General features: G+C 42.0%; 1 protein-coding gene across 11 annotated transcripts in view; it reads right to left on the bottom strand.

Annotated features, from left to right (window-relative positions):
• Positions 1-24,680, bottom strand: part of phldb1b (pleckstrin homology-like domain, family B, member 1b) — a 97,085-nt gene that overhangs the window by 21,937 nt on the left and 50,468 nt on the right. For 5 of the 11 annotated variants that reach the window (XM_083913734.1, XM_083913738.1, XM_083913737.1 and 2 more), the window contains 8 exons: positions 13,000-13,317; positions 10,697-10,843; positions 10,317-10,454; positions 8,380-8,508; positions 5,630-5,785; positions 4,453-4,563; positions 4,151-4,240; positions 25-186 (listed from right to left, as the gene is read on the bottom strand). In XM_083913734.1, coding sequence (XP_083769860.1) covers positions 25-186; positions 4,151-4,240; positions 4,453-4,563; positions 5,630-5,785; positions 8,380-8,508; positions 10,317-10,454; positions 10,697-10,843; positions 13,000-13,317 — 1,251 coding nt within the window. Of the gene's footprint in view, positions 1-24; positions 187-1,226; positions 1,350-4,150; positions 4,241-4,452; positions 4,564-5,629; positions 5,786-8,379; positions 8,509-10,316; positions 10,455-10,696; positions 10,844-12,999; positions 13,318-24,680 lie in introns of all 11 variants that reach the window. The other 6 variants (XM_083913740.1, XM_083913736.1, XM_083913742.1 and 3 more) reach the window with 5 other exon arrangements.

The following is a 24,680-nucleotide window of genomic DNA, read 5'->3' as shown; positions in this document are numbered from 1 at the left end:
GAAGAGAGGAAGGACAGCACACACCTCCGCAGAGAGAGAGAGGGAGGACCGATAAGGAGAGGGGAGGCAGGAGAAGGCGGGGTCTATGGCTCCAGACTGCAGGGGCTGGCGAAGCGGGGACGTAGGGGAAGACTCCACCTTTGGCATCCCATACATCTGATTTAACTGGCCCACTGTCACATACTCCTTGCCAAAGGCAACACACACACACACACACACACGCACACGCACACACACGCACACAAACACAAACGGGAGAAAGACAGGCAGGAGGGAAGACATACACGTCAGCATGACAGGCAACAGAAAGGGAACGTATCAAGTATTGACCTTCTGCAACATGTGAGAGGAGGAGGGTCATTAAATAACACAGCATTAGGAAACACGATTCACACAGTCAACAACATGGTGAGACTGATATATGGAGCCAACACTGGCCTCCATCACATCATCATCTCTAACAAGCATAAATCACTTTTCATATACTCTATGTATTCTTATCCTGGGATTTATGGGTATCACTGGGAGCCTATCAAAACAGTTCAGACATTTCCTCATTTAAATCATAACTTTGGTCAGTTTAGACTATGACTATATTAAGGTTAAGTTATTTTATGACTGTTCGGTTTCTAGAACACATAAATAGTAATGTATTTATCAATTACTTTTTGAATTAGAAAATAGTAAAGATGAGTAGATCAAATATTTTTAGCTGTCTCAGTGGAGGTATTGTTAGAAGTAAAGCCCTCGTCCCCCAGCGTTTATGGTGCAGAGCATGAACTGGTTTGAGTCCCACGGTGGACATCCCCATCTTTCTCCATGCCCATTTCCAGTAACATCTCTACTTTTAGCTTTCAAATACTGATATGAAAAAATACAGCAAAAATAATTTTATTTAATACCTGCGTGGCATTGTACTGACAAAATACCAGGTTTTGTTTGCCTTACCTGGATATATCAGTCCAGCCCTAACTAACCCTCTGTATTTCTGATATGACGCAGTCATAGATCCTACGTGTCTACTGTAAGTGAACACTGCCTTGCAGCTATAGAGCATGAGTGCAAGATGCTTTCACCAAAGGCTCAACAGTACAGTCAGTATGATTAACAGCAAACCAGCAGAGGGAGCAACATGACATGGAAATGGAAGGATGGAGAGAGAGACAGAGGTAGGAGAGTCAGGACAGAAACTCATCAGGAAAGAGACAGACAGGAAGTGATGGTACCTCGCAGGCGCCAGCTAATGCAGCATCTACAGCAAACGAGCGGCCGCGAGGGGTTGGCTGGCTGTTTTCACAGAGGCCGCTGCTGCCGTACATCTTATAGACATCTGACAGCTTCATGTACTCCTGAGCACCAGCCAACAGCCAACGACGGTCAGACAGGATGAGAAGCCATGAGGACAACACGCTCTGTACTTGTCACGTACAGCATATCAACACTCACACAAGCACAAAGCCCATAGAGATTACTGTATATGTTGAGAACAAAAACACAAGCCTGTTCAGGTGCTGGTGTTACAGCAAAAAGGTGCACGTGACGACAGACAAACAGGATCACACCAAGCAACAGAAAGTGCTTCTTTGCATCAAAACTGGCTGTTGCAACAACCAGTGATGTAGTGGTAAATAAGAAGTCGGGATGTCAATATGAGATTTTGATATCATGATTATTGTCAGAGGAAATGTCATGTTGTCACGGGTTCACAATTATTATCAGGGAATTTGTTATTGGACACTAAGGAAGGAAAATGACACACAAGCATTCTCATGTTCCCTTCCTGCACATGAAACACGTCAGCCTACTTTATACTGAGATTCATTGTGTATTAATTGAACTGGAATTACATCCAGGTAACTGAAACGTAACACGTTGTGAACTACTCTAGGCGAGTTTAAAAAGTTTTGGTCGAGCATAATAATGTCAAATTCACTAGTTCAGTTGCTTTTTTGACCTTGTCTTAAGTATAAAAGGGGTGGATGAAATGTTGTGCCCTTTGTAGTCACTTTTAGATGCCACACTTTAAATTGCATATCCATCTTCAACAGCACCTTCCTGATCATTTTCCAAAATGATCCCACATTTTAAGGCCCTTTTTTTGATGGGAATGTCGAGAGGCCTCTGGCTGGGTTCTTGTTGCAGCGGCCACTCTGAGGCAGGGCCAATCTCAGGCAGGAAATGCACACAAAAAGTACAAAATAAAATCATACTGACACTTCCGGTGAAGCAAACTTTTTTTCCCCTATGAACACATTACATAGAGTTATGTAATTCGTCCGTTGTCAGACGTCTGAATGGGCCTGATCAGTTGTTATCACATTAGATATGAGGAGTTATGGCCCTACTCAACCAGCTAGTTGCCTGAGAAGGCTGTTATCATATATTGTAATTGTAAACAGGATCAGCCCTCAACATAGCTGTGAACGGCCTAACCACAGTGCTGTGTGATGATGTAGGATGGTACCAAATAAAAAAAGAATCAAGAGTTTGGTGTGGTGGTTGACAAAGGACTTTCACACAGGAGACCTGAGTTGGCGCCACAGTGTGACAGCTTTTTAAGTTAACTTTCTTCCTATGGTTCGTTAGCATTTTAATCCAAACCATGTAGTTTATTGCCTAAACCTAACCAAGTAACATTCATGTTGAAGTCACTATGTGACACAGACTATTAAAAAGTGACGCCAAGGGTTTCCTAACAGCGACCATTATCATGTGAACAGATGATAACAGCCTTCTGAAGCTGCTGGGAGGTGGAGCGGTAATCTTCTAACCCATAACTATAAGGCTGATAACCACTGATTACGACCATTTAATGGAGTGATAACGTCTGAAGCAGGTGCTCTGGACGAAATTCGTGTCTCATTTTGGCAGAAATAATAAATGTGCTGAAATAAAGTACTGATAGTCGGCTACATGTTGCTGCGCTGGTATACCAACAGGATGTGCCACACAGAGGAACGTGAAATCAATATATATAGTGCATGACATTGATTTAATATATATCTGCGTACGAAAAAAGATACACCGAAAGCGTCAGAACAATTTGATTTTGTATTTTTTGTGTGCCTGAGATTGGCGCTGCCTCAGAGTGGCGGCTGCAGCCAGATACTCATGGTTTCGCTTCAGATGAGTGGTGCAACTCTCTCTCACACAAAATAAAACGGTGCACACACGTGTTACGTGACTGGCAAGGTTTGCTTTCACAGGGCAACAATGCAGGAATAAGGACACCATAGAACTCATAGCTTCTACCATTCTTACGTTTATGAAACTGTGACATTGTATATCCGAGATTTGACAGAACTTGCTCTGATTGACACTGGCTACTCAGGTGCCAATGGAACGGACAGCAATGCAGGATTTGATGTGTCTTCCACTACATCCCTGGGCTTGGAACAGACAAAACCCAACTTGAACTGAAAGCTACTGTGCCGGCATCTCTTTTAACATGGCTGTTGTAAAAACTATGCAGCCAGGGCAGGCACAGTAAGTCACAGGTGCAATTAGAGTTGAAGTGTGACTAGGACACTAACAGTACAATGGGTGACCTTAGGGGTTGTGTTACACAGACAGCAGAGGGGGGAAGCGGTGGGCTTCATGCAGGGATCATTAGTCTGGTTACCTCTGTAGGGCTGCTTGGGTACAACTGACAGAGAGGGGAGGGATGTAAGTAGGAAGGAGAGGCTGGACAGAGGGAATGCTGGGAGGAGAGGACATCCTCCAACAACAGGTCAGCCTCGCTGATATGGAGCGCTTCCTGTTTTAACAATTCAGGAATAAGTGATTTAATGCCTACAGAAAAACGTACGGGACACAGATACAAGTTCTGCTCTCCACAGAAAATAAAGGGAACGTGTGAAATGGGTCAAGTGCCCTCCCTCTGTTAAAGTATCAGCTGAAGTTGTCCAATCACAAGACGGATGTGGTGACTGTTAAAAGATTAATTTGCTCTACATACTAATCATCAACAACCACCACACATCTTTACGTTAGTCTGATTACACCAGGTGTGATGAACAGTTAACATCCAAAAGATTATCAACAATTTTTGCACAGCACTGCGAGTTAAAGGGGTCAATGTGGTGAGTCAGCAGCTGTGTTTGAGGCCAGGAGCACTGAGAGTGGATGTTTGTTTTAGAAGTTCTCTCACCTCTCTCATTGCAGAGGAGGACTTGGGGAAGCTCTTTCCACCTGTCAAGCTGTGGTACCTCTTCTCCAGGGCCGACAGCCTCTCCTTCTCCTGGAACATAAAGGCATACAGTATGTTAGTTGTTTAAGGAGTAACTCTTTAAATCTACATAGGCCCAAATATCAGTACTATTTTAAACTGCTCATTTTAAGATAACGACTAAGCAGGCTCTCTGCAATTATCTATATTTTCCCATAAAAATCCACACTTTGTGAAATATTATTTAATGCACTCAGTGTGCGTTTGAACTGGTTCCGTCGTACCTTTTGGAGCATTTGCAGCGTGAGGGTCCGGTCTTTGGCCAGCCGCTCGCACTCCTGAGACGCCTGCAGGCCGAGCTGGCTGGCCTGGTTCTCCAGAGCAGACACCTTCTCCTGAAGAAGGCAGAAGGAATGAACTCTTCAATACAAGCTGTGCTGTGACATAGCATAGCATAGAAAGTATTGTATAACGTTCTTAATACCAGAGTGGAAGGATGTCGCGGTGCAAAAAGAATGCTAAATGACTGACACTCCAAAGACTTTAAAACCTCCACGTCAAATGTCTGTGGTGATGTTTCAATGGTGTTAAAACATAATTGTTTAAAAGAAATACTGAATTCATGCTCTACCGTGAGAAAATGAGTAAACTATCTCCAGATGGTTGAGGCTTGTTTGGCTGCGACCTCTCTGCCTTGTCCGTTTGTGGATACTGTATTACTTTTACACAGGATTCTGAAGCTCTACAGTTCTTTCACAGTGTAAACCGTAACCTCTCCACCAAAGCAGAGTGCATTAAAAAATGTGTTGAACAATAATCAACAAACTAACGCCATAAAACTTACTCCTGGCTATTGTCCTCCAAAAAGCGCAACCAAGATGCAATGCGATACGATGCGATAAATTATGATACGACGCATTGCGATATGATGCGATGCAATATGAATCAATCAAATGCAATACTATGTGATATGGTGCAATATAATATGATGCAATACAATACGGTGTAATACAATAAGATGTACTGCAACACCATGAAGTGCGATATAATGTAGTGCGATATGATATACCTGTCCCCGTGGAGAAATGTGTGGATTTAGTAGATTTTGTCCACTAAGACAAAAGCTGCACATATCATCTACTACACTTAAGGGAAATTCTACAGTTATTTTATACTTGAAATGGTCTGTTTTACAAGGGCACTGTCTGCTTTGCTCCCCCAAGACGATTGTGATTGGTTTAATTTTCACTGACCCCAACATAGCCCTTCCGAGGCACAATCAGAGACAGGAAGTGACAATGAAACTGGCCAACCGGCCTTAGCATGCATGAGCTCACCTGCGTTTTGGAATTCTTTTTCATAATTACCCTTGGCTGCTTCAGCTCTTGCACAACAACCCTATACTGTACAAGCCATCAGAAATATATTCTGGTATTAACGGTCTGTCCGATATTTCCTCACCTTCCTCTTGGCCACACTGGCGTGGTACTCCGCTCTCTCCTGAAGCAGCTGCTGGCTGATTGTTTCTCTTTCCTCCTCCAGGCTGCTTTCTCTCTCGAGCTGCTGAAACTCCAAGTCCTCAAACTTTTTGGTTCCTGTTTCCAACGCCTCCCCATCCTGATAGAGGCCCACATACAACATCAGCGGCCACTTTATAAACAGAAAAACACACTATATACATTGCTCATTCTAAAGCCATTCACTCTTCTCAGACTTGCGTAGTTGCTGACAGTAAAGCCAAAACACCTTAACCTTTATATTTGAAATAGTTGAAAACTTTTTCCCAGCATGGCTGAAGCTCTTTTTGGGACAAGTACAAGCACACACCGTGCTCAGTCAAGCAGACAGTCAAGAAGAACATGCTTCTACTGCAGCGCAGCGACTGGTGTGTGTGCTGATTGTATGTACAGCAATACACAGGAGGCAAGGGACAGTCATTCACATTAAAAAACTATTTTGCACTGGAAGATTTGGGGTCAGACTTCTTTCAAACTGTAATTTGATTCTTTCTTCCATCACTTTCTACTTAAACTGCTAAACAATAAACACATGGAGGTGGTATGGTCTATGGTCTACTTAAATTATATTACAAATACAACATGGAAAGAAAATATATATATGTATATACTACTTTGTATTTTAGAGGTCTATCTCAGTTATCAGCCTGCCCTTGCTGTTGTCGCTGACAAGCTTAAGTTGACACCACTTCTGTCATCAGCACCTGAGATTGAAGTGTACTTGAAGTCATACCTATTTATCATAAAAATCTGCTTTTTCACTGAATGTGAGCCAAACAAATTAAATCAAATTAAGATTCCATCTCTACATACAGCTTTAAGTAAATGTAAAGTGTCTGATTCTGCACAGAGAATACCTGTTAACAAATGAATGTAGTCTACAATAACTATCTTAACCGGTAAAAATAATTCATCTTTTGTTCTTAAACAACACCATTCATTTACAAAGGAGAAGGGTGAGAGCGAGGGAAGACAGAGGATGGATCTAGTCAGGGCCTAGGTTAATTGATTAGTGAGCAGTTATACAAATGATGCAAGCCATGACAAATCACAGAAGAGATGCAGATCAGATTCACACATGCGGTGCAGTGCGACCTTAACACAAGACACACATTTTAGTGAAATGCATCGCAAGCAGCTGAAGTGACCGGGAGTCATGTGTGTGCTCCTGTGTTGACCTGAGGGTTTCAGTAGCGTGTAGATGTGGTGTGGAGGAGGCAACATTCCTGCAGCTTGTGGCAACAGCACGTATGTGAGGGGCACTGAGGGAGATTGTCAGAAATACACCGTGTGTGTGTGTGTGTGTGTGTGTGTGTGTGTGTGTGTGTGTGTGTGTGTGTGTGTGTGTGTGTGTGTGTGTATATGTGTATGTGTGTGTGTGTGTGTGTGTGTGTGTGTGTGTGTGTGCCTGTAAATGTAGTGGGCCCCTGCTTAAGGGCTAACGGTGCCTCTAGAACTTTGTGTGATGGCATGTCATGAGGCTTGCTCCATACAGTATACTGCCTGAATAAGACAGAGAGCAGTAAGTTCAGAAGCAAGAGTGAGAAAAAAATGGGTTTGACGTTTTCAGTGTGGCTGGCAAATTGTGTGGTGGTTTTATTGCCTTCATTCTATGCCCTTTAAGGCTCATTATTGAACTGTACTAGAACCAACATACTACCTAAAAATACAAATACTACTGTGCCTTTGGATGATCTTCAAAGAATGCAAAGGGAAAAACAGAATCAACCATAAAACATGTTTCAACCTATTTTCTCATCATTTAACTGAGTTAAAGATTATAAACCCTGTTCTAATTATTTACAGTTCATAGTTCACAGGAATTATATATATATATATATGTTTTGATATCTGTCTTTCTGCCCTTTATTAATATATTTATGGAAATCAATATATTAAATTAATGAATTTCACTTTTAAAAATGCAGAATAACTTAAAGGTCGCTGAACCCCATCAAACTTCATAAATTCAGGGTAAAAAGCTGAGATGGCAGCTGCTTTGATCTGCTAAGCTAGCTTAGCATAGTTGTTTTTTTTCTCCATCAGCACTGAATTTAGCCGACTAAGTTTGTGGCAATATTTATTTTTTGATAACAGATAACAGTAAGGGAAAGTAAGTAAATTTCTAACTGTGGCAAATATTTCAACAGCTGGCTTTAACTTGATATAGCCCACTTGCTAACTGTCTGTTTGACTTTTTTTAGCTTGTTAATTATGTGGAAAACTAAGTTTTAAGTCAGTTCATGAAAATAATTCTTGTTCAATTACAGATGACCGAATGCAAAAATCAGTAAGTAAATTCAGCTTTAGCTTTAGCTAAGGCTAGCCGTGGTTATGTCACCAGCTAGCTTGAACTTGTTAGCCTCTTGCTAGCACTCTATTTGGCGTTTTTTCTATGACATACATTTCCAAATTCTACTTTTATTAGGGGTACTTATAATACCAAATATTTCATCTGTGAGCCAGACCAACGCATATCACCTGTGGTTTACGAGAAGCTAACACTGTGCCTGTAGGCTGGAAGGAAATGGTTGGATGTTACTCACTAAAAGGTTGTGAGTGGGATGGTGACTGTGGGGATGTGTGCATGTGCGTGGGGATATATTGGGTCAGGTTTTGTAGTTTCAAAGGGGCAGGCTACTGCAGACTTATGTCCGGGGGGGTCTAGGTGCTTCTGTTGGACTGACGACCCACCCTTTTGAGCTGTTCCTGCAACTGTTCCCGCAGGGACTCGGGACAGTTATGAAGCTGGTTCTCCAACTCAGCGTAGCCCTCCTGGAGGCTCTGCAGGGCCCGACGCTCGGCCTCAACATTAGCCCTCTCCTAGAAAGACACAACACACGCCCACACACAGGATGGATGGACGAGGGGAGAGAAAGAGAGAGAGAAACACACTGCTCAAAATCCACGCCATGCAAATAAAAGGCTGCAAGGTGTTAGCAACAGACATGTCGTGACAGATTTTTAGGGCTTGGCAGGGCACAGGAAGTAGGTGCTGAATTGTCGGGATATTACAACTGGTAGTCCAAGATTCACATATGGCACGTGATCTTAAAATAGCCAGAAAAGATCATTCCAGCTCCCAAATTTTACTCATACAATTCAATTAATTCAATTTGAAGTAATAGATACTTGCATGTTCCCGGAAAGAACCGATATTTCTTCTAAAAAAATATAACTCTAGAGAATTCAATAAGAGAAAATGTACCCATAATTTACTTGACATATATTGACCCCAGAAAACTTATGAACTTTTATTAATCCTGAGCAAAGTCTAACGGTAGTGACCCTGTCAGTTGTTCTTCAGTTAAGTACATAAGCATTATGTCTCCCTTGTGCTGCTACGGTTTTGAGCTCAGGAATACCATTGGACTACCGGCACTGGCAGTAGTTTCGCTCTAAAGTAAAAGTCAAGGTTGTGTCTTCAGAGACAAATTTAAGCTCAGGTGAAGCTTAAGCAGTTCTAAGAGACACCACTGATTTATTGTTACCCCATAATGGCAAAACATAGGTTTGTCAGTAGGAGAACCACAGGTTCAGGGAGAATTCCTCCTCTAATTTCCTCCTGACACCTGGGGTTCCCCATCATTTCCATGCCAAATGTTGATCCAATTTCATAAGAAGCATTCCTACATAAGATAACTTCTAATGTGTGTTTGGGCATAATTAGGCACCAAGACAGGTTTATAGCGTAGGAGGGAAGATGGCACATCGGATCAAAACAGTTGTTGCTGGTTCACTGACTCAATGACGTTTCCTTCGATAAAACAAGCATGACCTTTACACTTTGTTTCCAACTCTGTGGGGCCCTCACAGGGACACTTGGGAAATACAGAAAATAAACTTTTAAACAACCATTTAACCACAAACAAACTAAGCTGGTAAATGTGCCTTCTCTTCACTTCCTTTCTTTCTTGCTACAGTCAAAATGTGGTGGGTGTAGGGAAGAGGAAAAAAGAACCCCTCTTAAACCACTATAGAGAACATGCTAGCAGTTTCCCCTGTCCACTACCAGAGCACCTTACTCAGAGTCTCTTGTAGAACCCGTGCACTACAGAACCAAACACTAGAGAGCCCAACAGCCACTGGAGGGCAGGTTTCCTGGTCCACAGGGTCTGCCATGCACACAGTAAAGAAACAGGTGAGCACAGTGGATCAGAGATAAAGTAACCGTGAGTGCTGAAGAAGCAGAAAAAGGATTAGGGGTTAATGGATGTCGGTTAGTTAGCGGATTCCAGCTAAGGAGAAGAGAGTTGACCTGAGAGCAAACCATGCAAAAGAGAATACCCAAGGAGGTATATCCCGTCCTTTATTCAGCGTTATATATGACTGTACCTGTCTGTACCAAGCATTCCTGACTGAAGAACTGAATATAGTGCACAGACAGGAACAAGACTTATGTAAGGACAGCAACAGTGACCAACCAACAGGGAGTGTAAGAGACCAGAGAAGGCTGTTTAGGAGAGTGTAAAAACACAGGCAGTGAGTGTCTGAGTGTGTTTGCTCTCTTTTTTAAGGATGTAAAAAACCTCAGCAAACCTTTGAATCCTGTATACCTGAATGTAATTGGTGGATTCAAATAAAGCATGTAAAGAATGAGCTCTATAATGTTTATCCACTGCTCCCTGTACCTTGTCTTTTTCCCTCTGGATGGTGCTCTCCAGCTCGTTCAGCTTGTGCTGCAGCTGAGTGATGATGTCCGTTTCAGCCTCCATCTGGTCGAGCTCCGCCTGCCTCTCACCCTGCAGCAAGGCACGCTCCATCTCTGCCTGGAAGAGTGGAGCAAACAAAGTCACTCAGTGTCACCAGTGAGCTGCAACTAATAACCACAAACAGGCAAACTGATCCACATAGTATTGGCGCTGTGATCATGAACTGGATTCAGCTTGTACTGCTGCTGTGGGAACTTTTAGAAAGTTTTAGTTCAATAAAAATGTAGCTGGTTTTCTTGAGTCGAGGCTGGGTGTAGACTAAAGTCCAATAATGTTCCGTCAGCTTTAACTTTCTGTACCTCTTGTTTGGACTCCTGGAGTTGTTGCTCCAGCTCTGTCAGTCGGCTTTTGAGCTCATCGATCCGAGCAAGAACGCGAACGCGCTCGTCTTCCAAGTAACCCATCTCCAGGCGGGCTGCGTTGCCTGAAGTGGATGAGTCCTCATGCTGTAGGGAGAGAGAAGATAGGGGGTCAGGAAGAGAAGCCAGGGGGAGGGAGGGAGATGTAGAGATGTACACACCTTTCAGTGCCTGTCAGATACTGTATCCGTCTCCTGGACAGTGCTGTACATAAATATTATACTTGCTGTACTTTGACATTCTCATTCGTTCACTACAGAAGCCCTAAGAGAAGTGAGATGGTGATTCATTTTCTAAGTCCGATCTAAATAGTTTTCTCCCCTGTATTTATGACTAAAGGTACCAAGATAAGTTTCTTAAGTCAGATTTTTAATCATCTGTGAAAAAAAAGGTGGAAAACAAGTTTTGGCAGTTAGATTTTTTTTCTTTGATGTCAGGATAATTTTTTATAAGCATTTGTTAATGTAATTGAATTTCTCAATGCACTTTAAACACAATACATATATATTGTGCGTTAGTAAGGTGTGTTACATTAATGTATGTGCGCTAATCTGCCACTTTAGTCCTATTTATAACATGGTGTACTTCAGACTCTTAGAAAGTCAAAATGACATACACAAAGATCCTGACAACAAAAAACAACTCTTTTGGGGGAAATGAAACCACCTGTTCTAAAAGATTAAAAAGAAAACGTGTCACATCCAATAGAGCAAGATAGAAGAAATAGACAGGGAGCGGGGGGTGGGGGGGTGGGGGTACACACAGAAATGAGGCAGTTGATTAATGAGGTTCATGCAGGTGCCAATGTAAAAACAGAATTTCCATCCCTGAAAAAGTAGCCTGTAAAGTAGGCCTCCCACAAACAGCACAAAAAGCCAATAAGAAAGCAACGGACTAACTGTGTAGCTGATGTATTCTTCTGCAGACTTGCAGCAAATGAAATAAATATCAACAGTACAGTAAATGTACTGTCATTTGCTGAGTCATGCACCTTACTTAAAGTTTTAGCCAATGTTTTCATACATTTTTTTTTGGTCATGCAGGGTCCCTGATATGTAGGCCATATGAGTTCACCATTACATAACACGCATGATGATTCACATCATGTTCACATCCGTGGGAAACAATTTTGTATATAATAAGAGTAATTCTGTGTACCCTGACAATACATGAATGAAACAGGTACAGTTCCATTACTTGTTACTCTGTAACAACACATTGTGTAATGTATTATGTTCCTTTGTCTATCAGGCCGAAATAAAGAGGACAGAAGGGAAGGAGTGGGAGCCGCTCACTGTGCAGTTAATAATTTAATCCTACATTCCTCGACACTTATCTTCTTTTCTTTGTGAAATAACTTTAACCACCACTTAAGTGCAATAATCTAATCTTTCTGCTCATTATGATTTGATCTTATACATTTTCTCTACATTTAACTTATCTGATTTCATTTTCTGTGAATTTGATTTGACCTGTATTCTTAAAACAACAAGACTTTATTGCTTACTGTTTATTGTTTTTTTATACTTTCTGTATTTATTTAGCTAGGAGTTTATTGGTTATCTTATACTGCATTTTTTTATACCTCACTTGTGTCTTTTGTAAGCGAAGTCTAAGTCCAAGTCTAAGACAGTTATGTTCTGTTCAGTTTTACCATAGTCTATGGAATCTACCATTGGAGCTGTAAAACGGTGGATAAATAGTTTTGAGCCGCCGCAAAATGACTTGTTTCACTCTAACAAATTGATTAATTTGATCCAATAAGATTTTGGAAAGTCTAGACGAGCCGCATAATTGAGTTATTTTATCCCTATTAAAAGGCCTGAATTCTCTTGATTGGTTAGAAAAATTTGAATCCCCCTCCCCACTGGAAACCAGTTTGAGTGCAGACAGTGTCAGACTGAAGATGGAAACGACTGCAACTAGTTGTCAATTCTGTCTCATAGAATTGTAGTTCATGTCTAGGTTCATGGAAGTATAATATTGGAATTCTTAATTTAGGTGGTGCTCCAATTTAAACCTGATCTAAACAGCCATTCAGATGCATCAGCTAATATGGGTGATGACTAAATGATAGATCTAAACGTTCCTGTTCTTCCTGAGCCCACAGAGGCTCCTGAAGATTCCTGAAACTCACTTCAAGGACCACTGATTTAGCAAAGCCAAGCACATTATGTGCACATGCTGGTTCCACAGTGGCATGCAGAGAGCCTCTTTGTTGGGAAAGAAGCATTCCCTCTGACCTGTCTGTCTCCATTGTGCAGTGCTGATGCAGTGCTGAGAGCGGGAGATGTCCTCACCTCCTGATGAGTGCTCTCTGTACTACTGCACTCCTCCTTCAGGTTCTCCTCGTCGCTCTCTCTCTGTCTCTGCAGGAGGCGGAGCGTGGCTGAGGACGGTGTACCTCCTAGGACGTTCTCCATGGACGGTCTCCGCCCCGAGCCATCTGCCAGTCCCCCGGGGAAACCTGTCCTCCCTGAGCCCAGGGGGTCCAGGCCGGGGGGCTCCCCTTTGTTGTATTCAGCACAAAGGTTAAGGATGGTCTCTAGTCGCTGTCTTTCCTGTGGAAAAAAAGGGACATCAGGTTAGCGTTTTTTTACCTCTTAGCAACTGTATTTGGGTGTAAAGCCACATTATCACATACTCATACTTATAATAGATGTATCAATGCTGAATATAACATGTGAGGAGACTCATAGCTGCCAAGAAACCCAAATTAAAATAGAAAAAATCTGACAGACTGGCTGTTACCATTTTTAATAAAGGGCCAATATTAGCTTCATATTTTAACACACTGGTATATTAATGTAAGTCTATATCAGATGACATCCAGCCGTGGTGGGGAATACAGCCCTGCAATCTCATTTCCTGTGTGTGTGCTGGGGGGTGGGGCTGATGTCTGAGCCAGCAACTGATGACCTGATACGAAGAGACTATTGTTCTATTCATTACATATTCTTTATCTTCAACTAGCTCACTCAGAGTGAAAGAAGTACAACTGCCATCTCCCAAATACACTGAGCTTGATTCCATCAAAGACATGGGGACATCTGGACTGGCTGCAATAACAGTCATAAACCCTGCGCCCCTCCATGTTAGCAGACAGGACATGGGGCAAATATGGCTTCTGTCATTGCAGTGAGTTTTCTTATCATGCTGATTTGTTCAGTTTTCTGATCATTTTAAATTACTTGTATGATGCTATAAGGATTGACAGCTGTGATTGGCCCCCACCCCCATATGAACACTGCCTGGTTGATAACCACAGTAACACTCATGTCTGGTGGTCTAAAACTATAATAAAGTGAGTAAAATCTGCCACCCTGTCTCAGTTTGACTAAGAGCACACATGAAGTTTGTCATGAATTCTCTCAGCCCAAAAACAACACAGCAGCCCACACTGTCCACTCCCCTGGGTGCCGTATGGGAGTCAGACTTTGTGACTGGTTGTCCAGCTGTCACTATGAGGGGTCAGCCCACCTATGGGGGTCCTGGCAGACCAGGCCAACAGGGTGGCCTCTGAACTCTAAATGTCAGCTGCTGTCTGCTGCTGTACCCCTCTGCTTCAGACACAGCGTCTCTGAGGCCTGCACAGCCACAGCACTGTGAGCCCAAATGTGAGAGGTTATTCCTAACTTGGAAACAGTAGTTTAAAGAAAAAAAAAGGGTTTTTGCAAAGCTTTAAATGTACTTTTAAAAATATCCATGCTTTTTTTTAAATAATAAGCTGAAAAGATACCCATGAAGTATATTACACTTTGTTTCTTTTTTCAATCAAAACAACACAAACTTTGCATGTTTTTGTGGGTTTTTTCATAACTTTCTAATCTATGAGATAATGCTAAAACATAGTGAACCAGTAGCATACGTAAAGAAGGGTCATATGCTGTAGCCAGTGACATCACTTTGTATTGTAAGATGCAAAGAAATATTTTATCTAAAGCTAACTTTTACTTTAAAGTGTAATTATGGCGCGAAATCAAATAAGTCATCGAGACAGTTTTTTCTTGTATGAACTATTAACGGAGAAATCTGGTAGAGTCGCTTACAGCTGAACGTGGCTAACACTGATTAGCTCGGGGCAGTACGGTGAAGACATTAAAACGTCTTTTTTAACCACTAATAACCAGGTGTAGGGACTCTTTTCGTGTATGTAGTACTCATTGTAACACAACTGTAAGTACTCGCATTGTGACAAGTGTATTGTACCATCATGCCAAGATGAACTCAATATTGATATGTTTTTATTATCTGTTTAATGATCAGATTTAAACAAACTGAACGATCACAGAATTGGCAACTTAAACCGAAAATATCATTCAGCTTTGAAAACCTGAAACTAAGTCATCAGACACTCAGCTCCACATATATATATATTTTTTTTTTCCCTGAGGTTAAAGGACAAGGTTTTGGAGCCAAATAAGCACTGTGCTACGTTATGCCCTGGTTCAGACACAATCAGTTTCCTGTTGTGTAGAAACACTTTGTAGCAAAATTATTCTCACCCACAAATAAATGCCCTAGCGAATCTTCTCCCACCAACTGCAGTGAGCACAGCTTTCCCACTGTGGGAGCATCTGCATGATTAGGAGCTAGAGCCCCACCATTAGCTTCAACCTGTAATCTGGGACCAGTTAGCTTTTAACTGAGTGGGTGGGAGTAAAAGACCCCTTTGGGCCGTGGAACAGCGCTGTATGTATCCAAGAGAAAAGAGTCCAACTTCAAACATTTACTGGAAAGTCGACAGCTACTCATGAGTCCTCCCACTCAACATCTGCTTCAACATACACACCGATTAGACCACTCAGCGCCCTGACGCCTGTCTAGTTTTTGTCAAGAAAGCTGATTGAAAGTCTGCGCTATCTTTGTCTCATTTGATTGCCAGACAGCTTTAGGCTACCAAACCTGTATGATGGATGAGTAGCAGGATCACAGACATTTCATACCAGCAAATGCGTTTGGCCTCAACATAAATTAACTTGATGCAGCATCAAATTTGACGCTTGACATATGCAAACTGGGCTCAAATTATGCTCCTAATCAACTGCATGTTGACAGCTGTGCATGGATCCCATATTTTATGTTTTCTCATGTGGGACTTTAAAAGCCAAGAGGAATGTTGATGTTCAGAGGTTTTTGCTGCCTCTTGCACTAACATCCCTTAGTTTATAAGTCTCTAGGTCTCTCTGTAGAGAGCAGGGCCCTAAGGGCTCTGAGATCTGGCTGGAAGGAACAAGGTGGTACGTCAGTGTGTTAATCCAGAACTTTTTACTGGATGCCAAATGCCCATGGCTCAGAAACTGTGAGGTTTTGGCTTGAACAACATAATTCCACAATAGTTAAATACAAATACAGGTCATTCTGGTACGATATATAACTAGGAAAACAGCTTTTCTCGTTTTTCTTTATTAAGCCTATAAAAAAGGTTTGCCAACCATAAACCTAAAATCTGTCAAAAATTCACTTGGACCCTGGAATAAAGAATAAAAATCTGAATGTACTCACTCTCATGATGGACACTGTGAGAAGCTCAAACCTTGAAATGACGCACACAAACCAAGACAGCTTGGCCAAAAGACAGATGAACAAATACTGGCCTTTAAAGGGCAGTACCACCCCCCACCCCCTCCATGACACCAGCATAACAACAAACCCCCATCCTCTGGGAGGATAAGGGGGCGATAATGACAGAGCTCCACAGACAGCAACGTTCGATCACCTGCTGTTTAGACAAGCTTCTCACACCAACACCAAAGGCTTAATATTGATTCATATGCGATCGGTATTCGTGGTTAGATCAAGAAACTGCTTTCTCCACTTACAGTATGTGAAACCAACCAATCAGAACAAAGACACTTGAATACTTAAAAAGAATCAATAAAACATTCGAAAAACATCAACAATGATGCACTTAGGAAAAAGAATTAGCCTAGCTATAAAGGCAATGTATATTGCAGCTGAAAAAACAAAAAGAGATATAGGTTATAAAAAACATACTTTTGAGTGGGCATAAATCCATCTAGCAATACTATGGATATTAGTCAGTTATGTAAAAGTTAAAGTGCCCTGTCATTAGCCCTGGCCTGTTCCCTACTTGTAACTTTAAAGAAGCTAGCTTGCTAACTAGCTACAAAGCCAACTGCACAGTGGGCCATTTTTTCAAATAAGTTAATATTAACAAACCGTGTCAGCGCGTTGTACCCATTACAGTAAAACATTGTTTTCAACAATATTTTGACATACAGTATACATTTTATGAAGGTTTATATCATGACAGGAGAGCGGATATTTAGCAAGCTAACAAGCTAAATTGATGAAGAACAAAACAAAAATACTGCCAAAGGAAAATGGTTAGCACAGAAATGACTCATTACTGTTCAATATCCACTGAGATAATAACATTATCTACATTATCAACTTGTATAGTCCCTGTCCTACACGTTTTCGCTCCAGCTCTCCTCTTTCACACCTGACCCTGTTAAGGTCTTCACATGACACCCTTCATTATATCTTAATTAGATCAGGTGTGCAAGCGAGCTAGACACTTCTATGACCGTAGCACTATTATGCCAACGGAATCTTTATTTATGGAGTTGTTTCCTTTTTCACCTTATCATATATATACATATTATATACATTGTGTATGCCTGAAGTTAGCTGATCTGTATCTGTTAACCGTTAAAACAGCCTCAGTGAGCCCTGCTGTGTCACCAGGGCAAAAAGAGAAGACGCATGCACGCACGCACGCACGCACGCACGCACGCACGCACGCACGCACGCACGCACACACACACACAGAAGTAATAACTTAAGCAAAAAGCAGGGAAACCTTACAGTTGGCAGGTTACTGTAGCTGCAACATTAACAGCTGATGTGAGTCTCATACATGTGAGTTTTTATGGAAAGCCTTAGTGCAGGATGAAAGTCCTCTAGACTCAGTGTCTTTCAGAGGGAAGGGGGTGATACTTCCAGACGACCGCAAGTTTGTGGAGGAATGCCTGGTTCCCAGAGTTCTCCCAGCACCGGTCTGCATCCACCCCCAGACACCAGCTCACACATTCCACAGTCCTCCAAGTCTCACCTAGTGGGTGGCTCCGATAACAACTGGGTTTGATGAAGACAGCTGAAGATGATGTATGTTTCGAAATTTGGTATGGGGGGGGGGGGCTGAAACCCCTGAGAGAAAGACACCTTGCTAAATGTTGTTCCATCTGTGACATACTTAAACAGTGTACAAGTAGAGTCAACAAACTGATTCAGTAATGTCTAAAGTTTGCTAACAATAACCACAATAAGCTACGCAGAAAACACCACACTGTATTTAATAGAGAAAGGGTGTGTTTAATAGCTTGTGAACTCAACATTTAACCTAAGGTGAAGATTATGCAATTTCCTCTTTGAAAAGTTACACAGCATCGTTTTAAACTCAGTACGAAGCTTTTTTTAGTCAATTGCTGTTTCCTCTTTGTAGTGTTTTAATGGATGCAACAATGTTGTTTTGTTTGTTCCTACAATAGGTTTGCAGCAATTAAAGCCATTCATTCATTCTCATGTATACTGTAGACAGTTCTCTATTGTGACATATACATCTCACTCACTCAGTTTTTCCTCATTAAGTCAGTACGGTCTCCTCACTTTATTCTTTCCTTATTTTCATCCCCCCAGCAGTCAGCATCTCTTCCTCATGTCTGCCTCTCTCTCCTGGGAGTCAGTGTCTCCTGTTTTCTCTCATGCCCTTTAATGTTTCTCCCTCCTCTTTCCCTCCTCCTCCTCGAGCGCCCGGGGGGCCAATCCCCTTCTGTGTACCTTTGATCAGAGCATTACTTTATAAGTATAGAGCCATATTATTCTTTGCCGTGTTCGAATACGTCACAGGCGTAAACAGAACTCTCACGCGCGTAGTATTCCGGCAGTAAACCGGGAAAGTTCAACAGAGCCTTATTCTCTACATATATCTGCAGGGGGGCTTCGTAACAGTCTGCAAAACAAACCCCATTCATGATCAGGCTCTGATCCTTGGAGGGTTCATGGTGTTCAGGTCCCAGAGGAGGAACAAACAGATGATCCTAACAAGATATACTTCTATTTCTTTTTCCCCCTCCCCCCATGGAACACATAAGCATCAAAGCCAGGCAGGGGGAATAGGACAAGAAGGCTCTCGGTGGCAGCCAACCTCTCTGAATAATAAGCTGGTGGTCCTCCATGTTGATGTCGCTGGCACTGATCTCGAGATGAAACCATAGAGTTGCTGCTCCCGTTGGAGGCGGCTGGCATTTAAACCACTGACGCTTCCTCTTCAACTGGGATCCAAGCCCTGGAGGCATCTCTCAAAGTGAAGACTAGGTTCCAATTATCATGTCAAACACTTCCAGCGCAGGAATGAGAACTATAAAGACTAGATACAGTGATTAGAGGCTAGATGTGAGCCGTATTTTCACATTCTCGAAACCCTGTGCAGATAATAAGCAGGCTTATGGCTTGATTATTGTTAGAGGATAGAGATAAGTCTGCAAGATCTGCAGTCAGTTGCATCAGCTTTGTTAAGTTAAATAATTTGCGGTGCAAAAGACATCATGAGGTTAAATATTTAGTCAACAGCAGCTGGTTAGTACAGTAGTGAACCGCCGCACTGTGCATCCATGTGAGGCTGTTCAGCCAGAGGAGATTTACAGAGCATGCCAGCCAGAATAAACAGCAGTACCAAGCAAACAGTTGTCCATCTGTCAAACTGGAGAACACACACGCACGCACGCACGCACGCACGCACGCACGGTTTATAAGGCTTCAATTTAGCCATTTTTCTGCAGCCTATGAAAAGTTATAGGCCAGATGAAAATTTCAAATTTCAAATTTTTACAACTCTCACGCCCCTCCCCCTCTACCACCCAGCTCCTCCGCTCCCTCCCATCGAGTGCTCGTCAGTGCACGTGTACCAGATTCCTGTGAACGCACCGGTGTCTTACTCATAGATAGCAACTGCTAACGTCAATTAGCGTATGCCTAGCTTGAGGCGTGTGCCTGTGATATTGTAACATGCACAAGGGGGGGGGGGGGGGGTCTGTGGCCTATGCACGAACTGGGCCTGAGTCAGCTCTTACACCCCTGCGCTGAGTGGACAGGGTAATACAGGCACCGTGGATTTTTTACAATACAAACAACAGGCTCTGGGTGCACGTAGAGGCGTGTTTTTTAATTTCTCAAACCGGATGATTTCTGTTTTCCTATCGTAGCATAGTGTCGGTTTCAGTGAAGATGATCAAAAAAATGTTGCCAACTGCACGTTTGAGGAAGTGACAATGAAAAATTCATACATGTTGGTCTGAGACGGTCCAAAAAGTATTAGTAAACGTGAACAAATCTCTCCCAAATCCAATTTTCTGTGTCACAACTAACAACACTACAATAGAACAGAGCTCATTTGGGTATTAAAAAGAAAACAAAATCACTGTGTATGGAGCAGGTGCAGACTTTATACTTTGAAAGTAGCTCATGTTCACAAAAGTTGATAAAAATGTCTTGGACCATGGCAAACATATTGTAACTCCTCATTTAGGTGATGTTCCCCTTTCTATTGAACGTCATCCTCTCTTTCCCAAACATACATATTCCTGTGTCTTTCCTTGAAAACAATCTCTAGTATCATCATCATTATAACCACCTGCCAGTCTGCTGCTCCACGTCAGTCTGCCTGAGTGAAGCATCAGCAGGACTTGTGGCCTCTTGACCACTCTCTGTAATAAGCTCAATCTTTGATAAATTATTCTGGATTTTTTTTCCTGTCACGTCTAATTGTCCTATAAATAAATGCATCGGGGTATTTGCATATATTTTGAACTATTCCTTAGTTATCTCTTGTAGATAATGTATTACATATTGCAGGATTTTATTGATTCACTTGGTTATGTCACTTTTGAATGCACCTACACAGCTAGTTTCTACCTGCCCCTCGAGTTTCCCGCACAACTGAAATTTCTGCACACCATAGATTATGTAATTTCCCCTGTCATAACGTTTATATATGTTGCTTGATTCTCAAGCTCGACTCGTAAAGTGTCCCATGCAGAAAGCAGTGTGGGGGCCTGAATGCTCCCTTTGTTAATGACTGAACCAGCAGAGAGCTTGTAACCACACGGTCACATGTAGCCAACAGGCCTTTCTAAGCACTGCCTATATTATCCAAATCAGAAGCCCATCACAGGATCATCCTCAGTCTATTTAAATCCAGCCAGAGAGCAACAACTGGCAGAGCTTTGTTAATATTAGCAGCAGCATCCGTTACCTTCATGAGTGCTGCCACGCTGTTGAGAAAGACCGGCCTCTCCTTAGACAGAGCGAGCAGGTACAACGCGGCGTGCTCCCTGCTCTGACCTCCTCTCAGCGCCAGTACAGTCCTGCTGCCACCCAGCGCATGATACCGGTCCATGGCGCACGCACACACATACACACACACACACACACACACACAGACACACACTTTACACGTACTCTACAGCTTTGTAACAGGACTGGAAGATGTTGCTGCTCCCTGTGCTTCCACACAGCTCCTCCTGTACTGTAAAGTGATTTCACAACAGGCTGAGCTACTTTGGGATGGATGGAGAGAAGCCTACCCCCCACCACAGCCCCTCAACCACCCACCCACCCAGGTCTTGTGAGAGGAGGTGAGGAATCTGTGTGAACAGGGGAGGAGTCAGAGATCATAATGTGTCGGGACTTCCTCAAGTGGGAGGTAGCTCGCCGGGACGTTTCTAAGAAAGCTAAGTTTATATGCGGAGTAGAACTTTACACTGTATGCATGCGTCTGCTCTTTACTTGAAATAGGCTGATACATTTAATCCCGGCTAAAGGCAGGTTTGAGACAACATGCTTTGAACTTTGTACTTTAAGTTTGCTGCATATTTGCACATCTTGGAATTATTTCTCTTTTGACTGTTTAATAATGTACCAAATACAGGGAACTCTTTGAAGTGAGGTGCGATGCATTAAGTAGAAGCATATAAAGAGACCTGCAGACTATTCTTTTTAATTGAATGGTATCAGAGGTTTCATGGAGTCAGACAACAGGAGGGATGGTTATTTACCCTGAAAACACTGAATAAGTCTGCATAACATTTAGAAACGCTAAGTTCATAGGGAGGGGTTGGGACAATGGAGCAGGTCGGTTGGGTAATATGGTTTTGGTAGTGGTGGGTTTGTGTACATATGGTTATTGTTGTGATTCCAACTCATTTATTTATGAAATTCACTAATATTGTGATGGTGTTATTAGTAATATTTGATTTAAGTATGTAAAGAATGAACAATTCTATTAAAAGCTACAACAATTAGTCAATTAATTGATCAGTCGATTAACAGGAACATCACCTTTTTTGATATGCAATATATTGTTTATAGTCGTTTTCAAGCAAAAATGCCAATCATTCAGCTACTTCTCTTTCTCTTATAAACTAAAGTAAGGAAACTACATATATTTATATTTATAGACAAAATCAAGAGCTCATCTTGGTTTTCCAGGATATTGTGATAAACATTTTTCACAATTTTCTGCCGTTTTACAGAGCAAAATGCTAAATCTATTTATCAAGAAAACCAATGATGTGGAGCCTAAGTTTGGGCATTACGATATATTTTTAATACACTCAGATTTTTTGCTGAATTCATAATCCATGTGCTTATAGGGTTTCACAGTGCTCTGTGGAGACCCAACGGGTTCAACTTTATTATGAATAAATGAGACGAATCTGCAGTACATAATTAATTATTAATTAATATATACAATGTATTCACACAAAACATATAGTTCAAGCCTGAAATTGTGAAATAACACTAAAACATGTTGCAACTCTACTCATTATTATGAAATGTTATTTACTCCTGCTTCTGCTCACAATAACAGAGTGTGTGGTGTCTTTCTGTTCTTTTTTTCTCTAATAACATTAAACAGTTAGACGACCCCCTCTAGTGGAGAGGTCAGGACACAGCACACTGCAGTCATGACAGAAGGCGTGTATAGTATTTACAATAAGAGCAAAACAATCAGTCCAAGAGCCTTCCTCCTCCGCTGCATATTCTCTGATGATCAATTAAGGACTACGGGGAGAATATAAGCAACAGTGCATCAGTGACATGACGCGTCCTAATCCTGAACTGGTTTTCAGTGGAGAAAATCCAAACGTGGCACATTTGTTGGTGCTGTCTCAAGACTGGATTACTGCAGCTTTCCTTCGGACGGGCGGGGAAACAGATTTATTGCTGGCCCAGATTAAAAGTCTACTCGACTGTCTTGTCTGTTTCGAGCCTGTTTAGTTTTCAACCGAAAGCAGTAAAAGTCACAGTGGACTGCCTCATGATGACGTGCAAATGGGCAGTTTGATCCTGTATTCCAAACATTTATTGCTGTGTACATTTTCCCTCCGCAGGAAAATGACTGTGCAATTCTGCAAAAACTCCCCTTCGTGAATAAAGATGTCCCTGCTGGTCAGTGGGTTTGTACAGCTCTCTGTATCAGTGTAGGTGCAGGATATATTTGGCAGAGGTGGGCAGGTCGGGTGTCCCGCACTAACTGGATATATTTGGTAGTGCTCTGTAAGATGCTGGTATACATATGTGGTGTTCTGTTCGACAGTGCGAGGGTATATTTGGTCTGCCAGTCCTCATGGACACGAGCAAAGATGCCAACCATGCAGGACAGACATTTCTGTGTCATGTACAGCCGACACTTGTGACATCCTGCTGGGCTGGAAAATGACAGAGCAGGGTAGACACAAAGACGAGAACTAGAATTACTGCCTAGCAGTTGCATGTCTCCGCCAGTAAGTTAAGTTGCAGTTTACATCCAAACTGTCCAAACTCATACGGGGCCGTGATAGTAGACAATGCTTGAAACATGGATGATTTACATACATCTTCAACACGGCAACACAGCAGATCTCTACAATCAGCACCATCTGAGGAAATCTGACTAAATGTCTCCCCTGCTGTTCCTGAGATATGAAGCATTTTGATGTCACAGTGACCTTAACCTTTGACCTCCTAATTCTATATATGTTTGTGGTCTCCAGTGTTTCCCCTACCATTATACCCCCCCCCCCCCCCCCCCCCGTTCCAGCAGGAGTCATTTAAGGACACCTTTCCTATAGAACAGCTCTATACTTTGTCCTATTATTAAACAAACAGCCTTATGTTATTTGTTTTATTTACACAGCAGCATGTAAATTCTGTCTCTACATGGTTGCCTGTTTCCAATTCTCAGAAAACTCCGACAGCGTTGGAAATTCACTTGTTCAAAGATCGTTTGTTAAATTGTTTGGGAAGAGGCTCCACTCCTAACGGGGGGGGGGGGGGGGGGGGGAACGAAACTGAAACTTATCAGAGATCCATTATTATTGAGTTTGAGAAAAGGATTCACTCCTACAAAAAACAACTAAAATAGAATTAAACTAACTGAAATTCTTTCTTTATTTTGTTGTGCTTAAAATCGCAAAGTGGTTTTTGATTTAACTTTGGACTGTTTCTGTTGGAGAACATTATTTGATCCTTTTGGACAATTATTTAAAAGACCTTTCCTGATGCTGAGTGTTGCTGAGTAATCGTGATCCTTCTGTCTGGTGATTTTTACAGAAAGTGTCATTAGAAACAGGTTGGGAGAGGGGAGCTAATTAACTACTTAAAACATACCTGGCAGGCGATTGGATGAACCTGTCAATCAAACTCTCACTGAAGTCAATCAGGAGAAGAGAGAAAACGTCTTTTCCATCAAGAGAAGCCTTCAGTGTTGTTCTCTTCTATCAATAAAGAAAAACTCTCCAGTTCTGATAAAACTGATGCTCTTTTAGCATTTAAGCTAACCTCTTTCGGTGGCCTCATGTGTTGTCATCACCCCCAGCTCCAACTCAACTGCCGGTAGCTCCTTTACAGGACGTTG

This window comes from Echiichthys vipera (assembly GCF_963691815.1).
Source record: "Echiichthys vipera genome assembly, chromosome: 5".
NCBI classification, from domain to species: domain Eukaryota; kingdom Metazoa; phylum Chordata; class Actinopteri; order Perciformes; family Trachinidae; genus Echiichthys; species Echiichthys vipera.
The sequence above is the reverse complement of the archived record's forward strand: the minus strand, read 5'-3'. Positions and strand labels throughout refer to the sequence as shown.